Source organism: Rhincodon typus, chromosome 5 (assembly GCF_021869965.1).
Source record: "Rhincodon typus isolate 14 chromosome 5, sRhiTyp1.1, whole genome shotgun sequence".
Taxonomy (NCBI): Eukaryota; Metazoa; Chordata; class Chondrichthyes; order Orectolobiformes; family Rhincodontidae; genus Rhincodon; species Rhincodon typus.
In genome coordinates this window covers 89640702-89654661 of record NC_063336.1, presented here as the reverse complement: position 1 = coordinate 89654661, position 13960 = coordinate 89640702, and the positions used below count along the sequence as shown (strand labels likewise).

At 40.9% G+C, this 13960-nt stretch overlaps 1 protein-coding gene across 2 annotated transcripts in view; it reads left to right on the top strand.

Annotated features, from left to right (window-relative positions):
• Window positions 1-863: 863 nt before the first annotated feature.
• Window positions 864-13960, top strand: part of lrrc1 (leucine rich repeat containing 1) — a 156734-nt gene continuing 143637 nt past the window's right edge. For both annotated transcript variants that reach the window (XM_020528127.2, XM_048597478.1), the window contains exon 1: window positions 864-1602. In XM_020528127.2, coding sequence (XP_020383716.1) covers window positions 1444-1602 — 159 coding nt within the window. In that variant the 5' untranslated portion in view covers window positions 864-1443. The remainder of the gene's footprint in view (window positions 1603-13960) is intronic.

Here is a 13960-nt window from a genome sequence, read left to right as displayed (position 1 = left end):
TGCCCCCTTAACCCACTCATCACCCTCTTAGTCCCCTCATCAGCCCTCAGTCCTCTCATCTCCCCCTCCACCCCTTGCTCCTGCCCACACCCTTGTCTTTGCCACCCCTCTCCAACTCACCCCAGACACTTTCAATCCCCGTCTGCCCCACCGTCTCCTCCACCGCCTTGCTCCTGTCCACCACCTCGTCTCTCACTCCCAACTTGGTCCCCTCCACCTCCTTGTCTCTTCCCCCCCACCTCGGTCCCCTCCAAACCCCGTCTCCTCAGTCCCCTTCACTCCCTCGTCCCTGCCCTCGTATCCTCTGCCCCCTCGCAGTCCGCCCGGTCCCTCGTCTCCGGCCCCTGGTCTCTGTCCCCCTCCGTCACTCCCTCGTCTGCTCTGCCTCCCCAGTCCCTCAAGCCCCCTCGTCTCTGCCTCCGTTCCCCACCACCCCTCGTCTCCCCCGCACCCTCCCAGCCCTCCCCCCCACCCTCCCAGCCCTCCCCCCCACCCCTTCTTTCCTGAACCACCCTTTACTTCACCCCTACTTTGTGCCTTCTCTTTCTCCCACAGCTCCTTCATTTACCTTATTTCTTCGCCTCTCACTTTTCTCCCTCCAAACCCTTTCCTTCCTTCTTTCTCGCTCCCTGAACCTCCCTCAGCCTCTGCACCATTCTCATTCTCATTCTCTCTCTCCACCCCAGGACACCTCCATTCCCTTCCTGTCCCTCTGTCCCTCCCTCCGTCTGTCTCTCCGTCTCTCCACATGGCCCGCTGGGAGCGTTGACGTCAGTTGAAGGAGGGAGGGTACGTTCCGGTTCAGGAACTGGGACCAGAGCAAATCCTGACCGAGACGGAAAAAAGAGAGGGAGAAAGAGAAAGAGGAGATATGTAGGACAACGGCGGGGGAGAGTGGGGGGGGGGGAAACTGAAAGAAAGGGACTGGTTTACCTTTTAGAAACTTCTCCTGAAAGTGAATTGAGAGTAGCCAGCCGGAGAGAGAGGGGAAAGCCGGGCTGGAATCGGGGGTTTAAAAAAATCACTCGATTCGATTAGCTATCGGGTTGAATGCGCGATCTGTTCCCGGCCCTGCCCCCTGGCGCCTGTCACGGTTGTTTCGCTGCGGGTGGCTGGTTGGAGGCGTCCGGCTTCAGGAACCGGGGCAGTGATCGCAGAGAGCCTCTGGCAAGCTCGCCACCCGGATAGCCATCCGAAGGAACGGGGTTGGGGGGAGGTGAGGGGAAAGAGTCTTCGACTGGAACCGCAAGAGCCCCTTACCCTCAAGAATCTTCCACGGCATCCGCGAGACCACCACCACCCCCCGCCTTCGCGTTGCCCTCTCGAGAACCTTCCACAGGATCCGCGAGACCCCCTTCCTCCCAGAAACCCCCTGGAACTGCGAGACGCCCACCCGTTTCCCCGGGAATTATCATTCTCGCCGACCCCCTCAGAGTCCGAGACATGTTTAATTGCATTCCTCTATGGCGGTGCAACCGACACATCGAGGCGGTGGACAGGAGACACTGCTCGCTCCTCGCCGTTCCTGATGAAATTTATCGCTACAGCCGGAGCCTGGAGGAACTGCTGCTCGACGCCAACCAACTACGTGAGCTGCCCAAGGTAAGTGCCGAGACCGCAGTCCCAAACCTGTACTGTATTTATTTTGCTCGTTCGACTTTTCGTGGTTTGTTTATTTAAAAAAAGGTTGTATGAACCTTGTATCTAATCTCCGCTTGAGGCACTTAAAATTGTAAACCTGTATTTATAAGTTTTCAAAAAAAACTGCACTAGAAGTTACTCCGGCAAAAGAAACTTTAAAAAAAAATGTAAATATCAGTGATTTTTACTTTAGAGATCCGGCACTGCCGTCGGTATTTGTCGATATTGGCCACTGTGATTTGTGATTTGTGGTTGGTGGTTAGGGCAGCGGAAATCCTGAAGTGTCAAAGATCTGGCAAGGTTTACTTTTAATTGGCAATATGAGTGACTTACAAGTTAACTTTCCTTCCGGACACATCTTTCATATTCTGTATTGATTTGTCTACTTGGAGGTAATCACACATTTTACACGTTGATTCAGCTTGCGAATATCATTTAATGTCCAGTTATACAAACGGAACGCCTTTTGCACTTAAAGGCAGAATAGTCACTGACTGTTGATATGGAACTAAAGATAGGTTGCTGTTGCAGAAGCTAGAATGATAACAGACAGCTTCCTTATCCCCGGGACTGAGTGTGAACCTTATTCTGACCAAAGTGAAGATTTTTTTTATTTCAAATGATTGAATACAAATTTGCCTCAACCCTCAGCTCCTAATTCCCAAGAATAAAGATGTTCGTAAGTTGGCAATTATGCTCATGTTGCCAGGGAAATTTGTGTGGAGGGTGATATTTTAAAGCATTAAATTTACTCCAAAGTGCTAGGCCAAGTAATGGAAGCTTTACTGTGCATTTAGACGGTGATAGATTCTGATGCTGCTTTCTCAGCATGTTTTATATTGTTGACCTGATAACCTTGAAAAAAAAATAGTCTGAGAGATGTATCACAGATTCCAGACTGAGTCAGTTGTCTACCATACCTGCAAATGAAGTCAACAGGTTAGATTTGGGCTGCAGGCAATGGCAACTAATTTTCTTAATGTGATTGCAAATGACGGTGTTTTTACTGGAAGACTGTGAAACAAAATCTACCAAATAAAGTATAATGTAAAAATTACAGAGAAAAGAGAAACGTTGTCAATGATATTCATCTTGAACTCATCAGGATAAACTTAAGAATGTCAAATTTCAAAGAGACCAATAATTTATACTGTATGAGAAAAGGGTGTTGCTTGGTTGGTAAATAGATTGTGATCAAGGTGTTGTCATGGAGAATGTGCCAGGGAAATGTTCCCCCGTGCTTCTGTTGCATTCTTAGTGGCAATGCTGCGATCAGAGTCAACTTCCTGGTTCACAGCAGCCTTTCCTCACATAGAATAAATTGTTGTGCTGTTTGGGATTTGTTATTTTTGTGTCAGACCAGATGAATACAAGACAGAAAACTTTAACTGCATGAAACTGTTTTCACGAAACTCAAGTTTTGAGCTATGGAGGGACTGACATTTTAAAAAAAACTAAAAATAGATAAAGGCATACTTGAAGAAATTATTGAATTGTTTGAGGGATAGCAGACATTGTAGACTATTGTGATGAGTGATGTAAGTGATTGGGCATTAAGAAAGGTCTTCAATAAGTTGCAAAATGTGGGATCAAGGCGGGAGATGTAGTATAATAGATAGGAAGTAGTTACAAACTGTGGAGAGGTTGTGATTTAAAGGTAATAACTCAAACTAGTAGAAAGTAGGATTTAGATATGTACACAGACACCATTTGTTTACTCTTTGAATCAGCATGTGTGAATGACATGGAAGTATGGTTGATGCTGAGAAAAACTTTGTCAAAGAGACAAAGTGCTTAGTAGTCTTGCAGGAGGATAGATGTGCCAGGTACTAACTGGTGGATCAAGCTCAGGAGTAATTTATTCAGCTTTTACCGATAGTCTAAGATTAGAAGAGCAAATGGAAAATGAATTCACTATAAATCTTGAAATCTGAAACAATTTGGTAGGATGAATAAGAGGACTGCTTCCTCTTTGGAAAATGAGAGTCCAAATGGGGTAGGGATGCAAAGGGATCAAATATTATTAAATTAATAATAGCTGGAAGTAAAACATTTGCTGGAAATAGCAATTCAGGCAGCAAAAGCCATAAAAATGATTGTTGATTTGATGGCAATCATTTAATATGTTGATCTGGTGGCTGCTCCTGGTTACCACGCGGACATTTGTTCCTGTTTCGTCCCTGCACCAATTATGCCACTAAATATATCTTTAGAATAATTGGAAATGGTTAAATAATTTTGCTTAAAAATACAGACTGATATGCTGTTTATTGCATAAATTATATATTATATTATCTTGTGTAAATTGGATCTGAGTTTGTTTAAGACGACAGGTTTAATCCTAGGTCCAGTAAGAGTTTAACAGGTGTTCAGTTAGAGGACTTTGCAGATTGGAATGTCGAAGACCCGAGGATATAAACTGAGAGAATTTTAAGTTTGTTTTGCGTCTGTGGCAAAGTATACTTGTTATTGTAATAGTTCAATTTTTTTTGCTTGTAATATTGAATATTGCCAGTTCGAATGTGATACCATACATTTCAATCTTCACTTTAGTTTCTTCTAAGCTGGTCCTTCTACCATTGTCTTTTTGGTGTTCATACTCAAAACCTCAAAACGTGAGTCTCCATGATAAAAGAGCAGAAATTAGAAGAAGGATGGAGAGAGCCAGAAGCAGTTTTGTGACGAAGATATCTCAACAGCATAAGACCAGAAGGCCACAAGACATTGGAGCAGAAGTAGGCCATTCTGTTGATCAAATCTGCTTCGTCATTCAGTGATATCATGGTTGACTTAATAATCCTATGTTCCCCATTCCTGTCTTATCTCCATAACCTTTGATTCCCTTACTAATTAAATGTTTGTTTATCTCAGCCTTGAACATACTTAATGACCTAGCCTTGACATCCCTCTTGGTTCAAAAACAAGTTCCTCAAAGAAGAAATAATTGTATTTATTTCCCATCTTTCTCTCTTTCTTCTCCTTACCACCTTCTCTACATCCACCCCCACCTACCCTCCAAACTTATTTAGTGATTTTAGAATCTATTAGTGTCCTCTACCATGAAAACTGATAATTATACAAATCCTTTGCCACTTCCTGGTTCCTCATTATTTCCCAACTTCATTTTCTAAGAGGCTGATGTTCACTTTAGCCACCTCCTTTTGTATATTTAAAATAATCCTTATTGTTTGTTCATTTTTATATTGCTTGCGAATTTATCCTCATAGTTCGTTTTCTCCCTCTTTATTTTCTTTTCGGTCATCTTTGTTCACTTTTAAAACTTTTCTGATCCTCTGGTTTACCACTACTCTTACCCTGTTGAGTGTATTTTCTTTCAATTTGATATTATCCTTAACTTGGTTAGCTATGGTTGTTTTATCCCCTTCATAGAATACCTGTCCTTACTGGTATAAATCTCTGCTGTAAGTCAGTCACAAACTATTTTCAGTTTGAAAATAGCAAGAAAACTTAAGCCTGTAACAAGGCAAAAACGCGTAACATAACCAAATTCTATCCACTTTGCTGTATGCCCCAGAACCCACACAGTATGTAAAGATGAGTGGAAGAAATAGAGGCTTTTGAAATGTTGATGCTAAGACATGTGCAGGACATCTGTATGCCAAACAAAGAGGCACTTGAAAATTGCAAAAGAGCAAAAGGAACTCTTAAAAATTGATAATCCAAAAGAAAATGTGTGTTTTGGCCATTTGATCAAAGCTGAAAAGCAATAGATGTCTGTAGAAAGAGGCATTGACCTAAGCTTGATTGGATGATTGATGCCAAAGTCATTGCGGGCAAGTCTCAGTAGATGCATGAGGATGGTGCAAAACAGACAAGCTTGGCATTTCAAGTTGACACATCTTAACAGGACTATTAGCAATTGTATTGAATATCGGTCAAGGTAGAAATTGTGAATTGGAAAACCGCAATTATAACTAGTTGTCATTTGTTTCTTGATACAAGGTTGGGGATCGCTTTTGTTATGAAGTTGGGTAGAGTATTCATGAATTGAAAGGCAGGAAGTTAGAATGGTTGCTTAAAGAAAATGATAATGGGAAAAAGTGTGCCTGGTTTCTTTAAGAGATTGTGCTTTGTCTATGCTTTGAAGTTTACACATACTGTGCATAGAGAGTGCCTGAATTGAAGATCTTGTATCGAACAGCCAAGCAACATTTTTACAAAGACAATAGTTTGAATTTGACCAATTAATTTAAACCAAGCACTGAACGATTCAAAGCCAATTGAATTTAAAAACTGATGGTGTTGACAACCTGAAACCAATCATATTATAAAAATTTGATGTGTCATAGGGAATATATGAGAGGTTTTTTGAAGATCAAGGGGAGAGCCAATTGCCAAGAGACAACACTTTTTTTAAGCTCTCAGAGAATGCACCATCTATTTCATTAAAGGTGCCAAGGCAATTTTAGCTTAGAAGAAATTACGGAGAAAACATCCCTGACAGCAGAATCGGTCGAAGAAAAGTGTTTGTGGAATAATGGAAAAGGCGGAATGTTCCAGAAGGCAGGCTGTGCGAACTTGAAGAGATTAAATTTAATTTATTGATGTCTTATTAATTGGGTTTATATAAGTGGGACTTGTGTTTATTTGAGCAGCATTCCAGTAGAATTTAGGCCAGTTAGGGATAGTTAGTAGTCTAATGGGGAATTGTTGGGTTAATTTGTTCATTGTTAGGGTTAAATAAATAAATTGTTTCTTGTTATTTATAAAGTGGATCAAGGATTTTCTTTCTTTTAACTACTCTTTTAACAGATTTTAACAAGGCGAGCTTCTTTGTGTGATTTGGTGTTTTTCGTTTAATTATCAGAGGAGTTCGGCCAATTCCCCCTCCATAACAAAATTGGGTGCTCGAGTCTTGGATCTGGACAGTTCGTGTTCGGGATCTGAATGGATTTGGACAGATTTAACCAGACTTGGGGATTAGTGTCCTAGATCTTTAAATAAAACTTAAGTGAGAAAAATCTGTTTAATTTTGGCCACTTGTCATTGGTTAAATTGAAAGCGAGGGAAATGGCTCCGAACACTGCTAAAGAGGTTCTGGGGTTTGAAAATGCTTCTCAAATTTGCCAAGAAAGTTTAGAAAAACAGAAGAAGGATATACTGTTAGAACTAGCAAACAGGTTAGAATTGGGTTTAACTAGGGATAATAAGAAAGCTGAAATTGTAATGGAGTTGATCAAGCACTTAGGTATATGGGAAGCAGGCAAATGTGTTGGAGTTAGAAAAAAATTAGATTCCAAATGAGACAACTGGAGTTAAGAGAATGAAAGGAAGGTGAGAGAGTTTAAATTACTGTTAGAAGCAGAGGAAAGTGATAAAGAGAGAGAAGGTTCTGAGCTGAGCAAAAGAGAGGAGAGGGTGAAAGAGAGAGTTTGAACTTCAGAAGTTGCAAATTAGACAGGCAAGTCAGTTTGAAAGGATGGAGATGAAGTTAGAAGTTAGGCTTGGCGAGGAGGAGAGTGATGATGTGCAAACCAGTTGTAGCCAAAGACATGGTAGGGATACATACAAATGTGTTAAAACGTTACCAAAATTCAATGAAAAAGATGTAGAAGCCTTTTTGATTTCCTTTGAGAAACTGGCTAGGCAGATGAATTGGCCAGAGACTGTGTGGGTAATATTAATTCAGACCAACTTGGTAGGCAGGGCTAACGAGTGTTTGCAGCGCTGTCAGATGAGGTTAAACAGGCTATTTTGAGTACATATAAATTGGTACTGGAAGCGTATAGACAACAGTTCAGAAACATCAGGTCAGAGTCATGTCGAGTTTGTAAGAATTAAACAGACGAACTTCAATAGATGGGTGAGATCATTAAAGATAGAAAAGACACTTGAGGATCTTAAAGAGATTATTCTGCTGTTTAAAAACTCACTTTCAGAGATGATAAGAACTCATATTGAAGGACAACAAGTTACCAAAGTAAGAAGAGCGGCAGAGATGGCAGATGAATATGTATTAGTGCATAAATTGAAATTTAGCTTCCGACAGAAATTTCATGCCATGATGCATAGAAATTGGGGAAAAAGGGAGATCCTTCAATGAAAAACTGAAAGTAGATCACACTGGGAGCAGTTTACCACAGGTGAAGAAAGAAACCCAAGAGGGTGAAAAGGAGGTGAAAGACCTCAGGTGTTTCCACTGTAATAAGGTGGGACACACAGTCACAGTGCTTTTGGTTTAAGAAAGGCAATGGGAAAAAGGATGTGGTAAAAGATGCTAAACCAATGGGATTAGTTGAGGTGGTGAAGGAAATCCCAAAAGGAGTCGAGGAGCTGCAGAAGAGTGCACAGCCTAGTCATGGGCTGGATAGTGAGACAGTGCCCGATCTCTACAAAGATTTTACCTCTGTTGGTAGGGTTTACTGAGGAAGAACAGGGGGAGAAGGTGAACTGGTCGCAATATTGAGAGATACGGGAGCTGTTCAGTCTCTAATATTAAGAAATGTATTTGTACTCCTTCTGAAATGTTTCCTGAGAGACCGGTAATCTGTGGAATAGATGGACAGAGATTTAGTGTTCCCGTGTGTAAGCTCAAGTTGGAAAGTCCAATCAAGACTGGAGAAGTGAAAATAGGAGTGATTGAAAGAGTGTCAATTCCAGGAATACAGTTTGTTTTTGGAAATGTCCTAGCAAGATCAAAAGTGGGAGTGATGCCCCTTGTAGTGGAAAAGCAGGGAACTGAGGAGTTAAAAGAAAAATATCCTGGAATTTTTCCAGACTGTATGGTGACCAGATCCCACAGTCATAGGTTAAAGCAAGAGGGGAAAACCAAAGAGAAAGACGAAGGAGTTGAGATCCAGTTAGCTGACATCCTGTTTGATGAAATGGTAAAGGAAGAACCTAAGCAGGTAGAGGATCAGGCAGAGGTGTTTAGTTCTGAAAGACTAATGGAGTTACAACAAGAAGATGAGACAATAAAAGATCTATATCATAAAGCCTACTTGGAAAAGGAATCAGAATGTATTCCCGAGTGTTATTATCTTAAATTTAGAATCCTCGGGCAAAAATGTAAACCATGGCAGGTTAGTGCAGAGGAGAAATGGGCGGAAGTGCACCAGTTTGTGTTGCTGGTAGCATACAGACAGGAATTAATACGAGTAGCACACAAATTACCAGTAGGATGTCATTTATGAGTGAGGAAGACTCTGGCTAAAATACAAAAGCACTTCTGTTGGCCTGGATTGCATAAGGATGTGGTTGAATTTTGCTGTACCTGTCATTTTTGTCAAATGGTAGGAAAGCCACAGGCAGTAATAAAACCAGTACCTTTGATGCTAATTCCCGCATTTGAAGAACCTTTCGTGCAGTTTATGTTTGATTGTGTAGATCCCCTTCCTAAAACGAAAAGTGGGAACCAGTATTTGCTAACCGTAATGGATGTGCCTATCAGATGTCCAGAGGCAATTCCATTATGGAGTGTCAAGGCAAAATGGTTGTGGAAGAGTTGCTTGCTTTCTTTACCCGTTATGGCCTACGCAGGGAGATTCAGTCAGACCAAGGATCCAATTTTACTGCCAAACTATTTAAGGTGGTCATGGATAGTTTAAGCATCAAACACTTTAAATCAAGTGCGTACCATCCTGAATCCTAGGTGGCATCAGGCCCTAAAAACCATGCTGAGGGCTTTTTACCAGGATTACTCAAATGATTGCAATAAATGAATCCCATTTATATGGTTTGCCAATAGAGATGCCCCAAATGAATCAACTCTTTTTACTCCATTTGAGTTGATATTCAGACATGACATATGAGGGCCTTTAAAATTAAGTCAGAGATCTCACAGTTGGATTATGTATCTGAGGTGAGAGAAAGATTAAACAGAGTAGGTGAATTAGCTAGACAATATCTGAAGGTGGCATAGCATCTAATGAAGCAAGAAGCAGAAACAAAATCTAAAATTCGGATGTTTGCCAATGGGGATAAAGCACTGGTTTTGTTACCAGTGGTAGGAGATCCCTTCAAAGCAAGGTTTAGTGGTCCCTATCAGTATGAGTAGAAGTTGAGACAGGTAAAGATGCTGACAGGAAAAGGTTTTATTGGTATGTCATGTAAATTGTTGAAACCCTACAATGACAGGGATAGGGAACCGGGGAAACAGGTATTAGTTACTGCCCCTCAGAGTGAGGAATCAAAATTGGAGTCATTTGCTTTTGATGTACCTCAAAGTAAGTTAAATAGTGAGGGAGGCCTTAGAGAATGGGATAGGACAGTGCGCTATCTGTATTAGGAAAAGAGAACTGAATTGAAAGACATTTTGAGGACATACGTAGGAATGGAATGGGGAAGACTAATAATATAGTATTTGAGGTTGAATTAGGGAATGCTGTTCCGATAAAATAATACCCCTACAGGCTTAATCCTCTTAGAGCCACAAAGATACGGAAGGAAGTGGAAGCGATGCTCCAAGAAGACATCATCAACCCGAATCAGTGAGTGGTGTTCGTTGATCGTCTTGGTTCCCAAACCTGATGGTACTCAGTAGTTCAGCATGGATTATTAGAAGGCCAATGCCGTAACTAAATTGGACTTGTACCCAATTTCAAGGCTGGAGGTCTGTGGGGAAAAAGTTGGACAAGTTACCTATATCACAAAGTTAAACTTATTTCTTGGTTACCGGCAAGTACCTTTGTCAGAGAGTGCGAAAGAAGTTTTGGCGTTTGTAACCCCGAATTTAAAGTAATGCTGTTCGGTATGAAGAATGCACCAGCCACTTTCAAAGACTTATGAACAGAATTGTGGCAGGATTGACTAATTGTGCCAGCTATATAGATGATGTTGTGATCATTAGCCAATGATGGAAAGATCACATGGCGCATTTGGTAGAGCTCTTTGAAAGACTTCGGGAGGCAAAACTGGTTATATACTTAGCAAGAACTGAATTTGTAAGGCAGAAGTGACGTACTTGGGACATAGCATCGGACATGAAAGGATGACCCCGAGGAACATGAAGACAAAGGCCATCGAGGAATTTCCAAGATCCACTGGAAGAAAGAGCTGCTTCGATATTTGGGACTGAGTGGATTCTGCCGGAAGTTTGTGCCAAACTTTAGCGTGATGCTACCGCTGACGGATTTGCTAAAGAAAAATATGAAATTTTGGTGGACAGAACAGTGCTAGGAGACATTTGAGAATTTAAAGGCCGTGTTAACCACCACACCAAATTTCTTAACCCTTTAAAGTTGCTACCAACACCAGCGATAGGGAGGTTGGAGCTGTGTTGATGCAGGAGGATGATGGCAGAATTGAAAGGCAAATTGGTTACTTTTCAAAGATACTCAGTATTCATCAGAGAAAATACTCCACCATTGAAAAAGAGTTATTGAATTTGGTACTGGCTTTACAGCAATTTAATGTTTGTTACAAACAGTATTTCGGAGACGGTTGTGTATACAGACCATAACCCCCTCGTCTTTTTAAAGATTTAAGGACAAAAATACAAAACTATTTCCTTAGAGTCTTATGTTACAGGCTTTTAATTTACAAATTGTACATGTTGTAAAAATGCTATTGCAGATGTGTTTATTATGGGTTTAAAAGAAAATTTATAGATAAGATTGGATTGTACCAGTTCTATATATATATGCAGCATTACTTGAAAATGTATAACTTTAAATTACTGACCCCTGTATTTTGCGATAATGGTATTAAAACTTAGAAAAGAAATGAAACCATCTTTCCATAATGATGGAGGAACACAGCAGGCCAGGCAGCATCAGAGGAGCAGGAAAGTTGACATTTTGGATCGGGACCCTTCTTCAGAAATGGGGGAGGGGGAAGGGAGCTCTGAGAGGAGGGGTGGGGCTGGGGAAAGCTAGGTGGGATGGTGATAGGTGAATGCAGGGAGGGAGTGGTGGGGATTGGTCAGTGGGATGGGTGGGGCGGATAGGTGGGAGAGAAATGGACAGGTCATGTCGGGTTGGTGGAAAGGGTAGGCCCACCACACTCTTTCCGCCAACTAATCCCCACTACCCCTTACCTTCATCCAACCTATCACCACCCCACCTACCTTTCCGCAGCCCCACCCATCCTCTCTCCCGCCTCCTTGACCCGACATGACCTGTCCATCTTCTCTCCCACCTATCCGCCCTACCCATCCAACTGAACAATCCTCACCACTCCCTCCTTGCTTTCACCTATCACCACCCCACCTACCTTTCCCTAGCACCACCCTTCCTCTCGCTATTTATCTCCCGGCTCCCTTTGCCCTCCCCATCTCTGAAGAAGGGTCCCGACCCGAAACGTCAACTTTCCTGGTCCTCTGATGCTGCCTGACCTGCTGTGTTCTTCCGGCTCCACACTGTGTTGTCTCTGACTCCAGTATCTGCAGTTCTTGTTATTTCCTCTTTCCATAATGATGGTTCATTTTTTTCTTAAGGGCGGAGGTATTATGAAATTGGGTAGAGTATTCATGAATTGAAAGGCAGGAAGTTAGAATGGCTGGTTTAAAAAAAGAGATAGTGGGGGGAAAAGAGTGCTTAGTCCCTTTTAAGAGATTGTGCTTGGAAGTTTACAAGTACTGTGCACAGAAAGTGCCCGAATTGAAGCATCTTGTATCGAACAGCCAAGCAGCATTTTTACCAAGACAGCAAGTTTGAATTTAGCCAATTAATGTAAACCAAGCACTCAGTGATTCAAAGCCAGTTGAATTTAAAAAAAAAACTGATGATGTTGAATTCCTGAAACCAATCATATTATAAGAATTTGATGGGATATTATATAAGAAATGTTTTTTGGAGATCAAGGGGAAAGCCAATTGCCAAGAGACAACATCTTTGTTTTATTGCTTTCAGAGAAAGCACCATCTAATTCATTAAAAGCGCCAAGGCAGTTTTAGCTTAGAGTCCTCGCAGAAGAAATTACTGAGAAAATAATCCTGACAGCAGAATCAGTCGAAGAAAAGTGTTTATGGAATAATGGAAAAGGCAGAATGTTCCAGAAGGCAGTCTGTGCGAACTTGAAGAGATTAAATTTTAATTTATTGATGTCTTATTAATTGGATTTATATAAGTGGGACTTGTGTTTATTTGAGCAGCATTCCAGTAGAATTTAGGCCAGTTAGGGATAGTTAGTAGTCTAGTGGGGAATTGTTGGGTTAATTTGTTCATTGTTAGGGTTAAATAAATAAATTGTTTCTTGTTATTTATAAAGTGGATCAAGGATTTTCTTTCTTTAACTACTCTTAACAGATTGCGATGGGGAAGGCATGTTTCGGGGGTAATTATTAGAAGGGAACTTGTACTCCCGTTTAACAGATTGGGGCTTGTGTTTTGGTTTAATTATTAGAGGGCTTTGGCCAGTTGTCTCTCCACAACACTTTATTGCTCATGTATTGTATCATGGGATATTTCTCTAGCTACATATCACTGCTTGTAACTGTCAAAATCCTCCAAGGGGAAATGAGTCATTAAATTTTCTTCCTAGTTTTGTGTCAAATGCACCAATGGCCTTGTGGATCATTTTGCTGGTATGAATACCTTACTCATCATCAAATGAGATATTGAAATCTTTTATTGATAGCTCTATTGGCAACTGTTGTCAGAAAACTGAAGTCCAGGCATTTGTTTGAGCAAGTTTTAAAGTGATTGAGGTTATTTTTCCACATGAAATAGCTAAGTTACAGGACTGAAATTAAACTTGCCAACTTTGTGCACAAACATAAAGCTACAGTAAACTTACATGTCTCTCTCTTTCTACTGATTCTGCAAGACACTGCCAAGCTGCAGAAAATTGTGATTGGTATGCTGTAGTTATTAAACATGACCTCAATGGTGACTATTTTGTATCATTTTGCATTTAGGTTAAGGTATTAAAATGCCTTCCTGTTTAATAGTCCGTGCAACTGAAAGAGGTACATGGCTAATAACTGAATTTGTATGGATTTGTAGGCATGTTATTTGAGGTAATGCTATCTGAGAATTAGACCTTTTGTATAAACCTTGGAAGAAATGCACAGGTTCATTTAAAATCACACTATTTAAAAATTAAATTCAATATTGTAAAGGAGTGAGATATCTTGTTCAGTTTACTGATCAAAACTGAAACTGGCTTGAAGATATAAATTGTGTTTGAGTCTTTGAGTTCAATGATAACAGCTACGATTAGTTGACCCACAAACAAACTGTCTGTTTTAATCCCTCCTCCCTACTAAGCCTTTGCTTGTGGAATGTTTTGTGCATTCCACAAAGTGGCTAAAATGCATGGATGTTTCCAGTAAATGTCACTTGAAGCTGGATTATTAAATACAAGTTCAAAATTTGATTTCCACTCTTCGGACTTGCCTATTTACCTCCAGTGATAA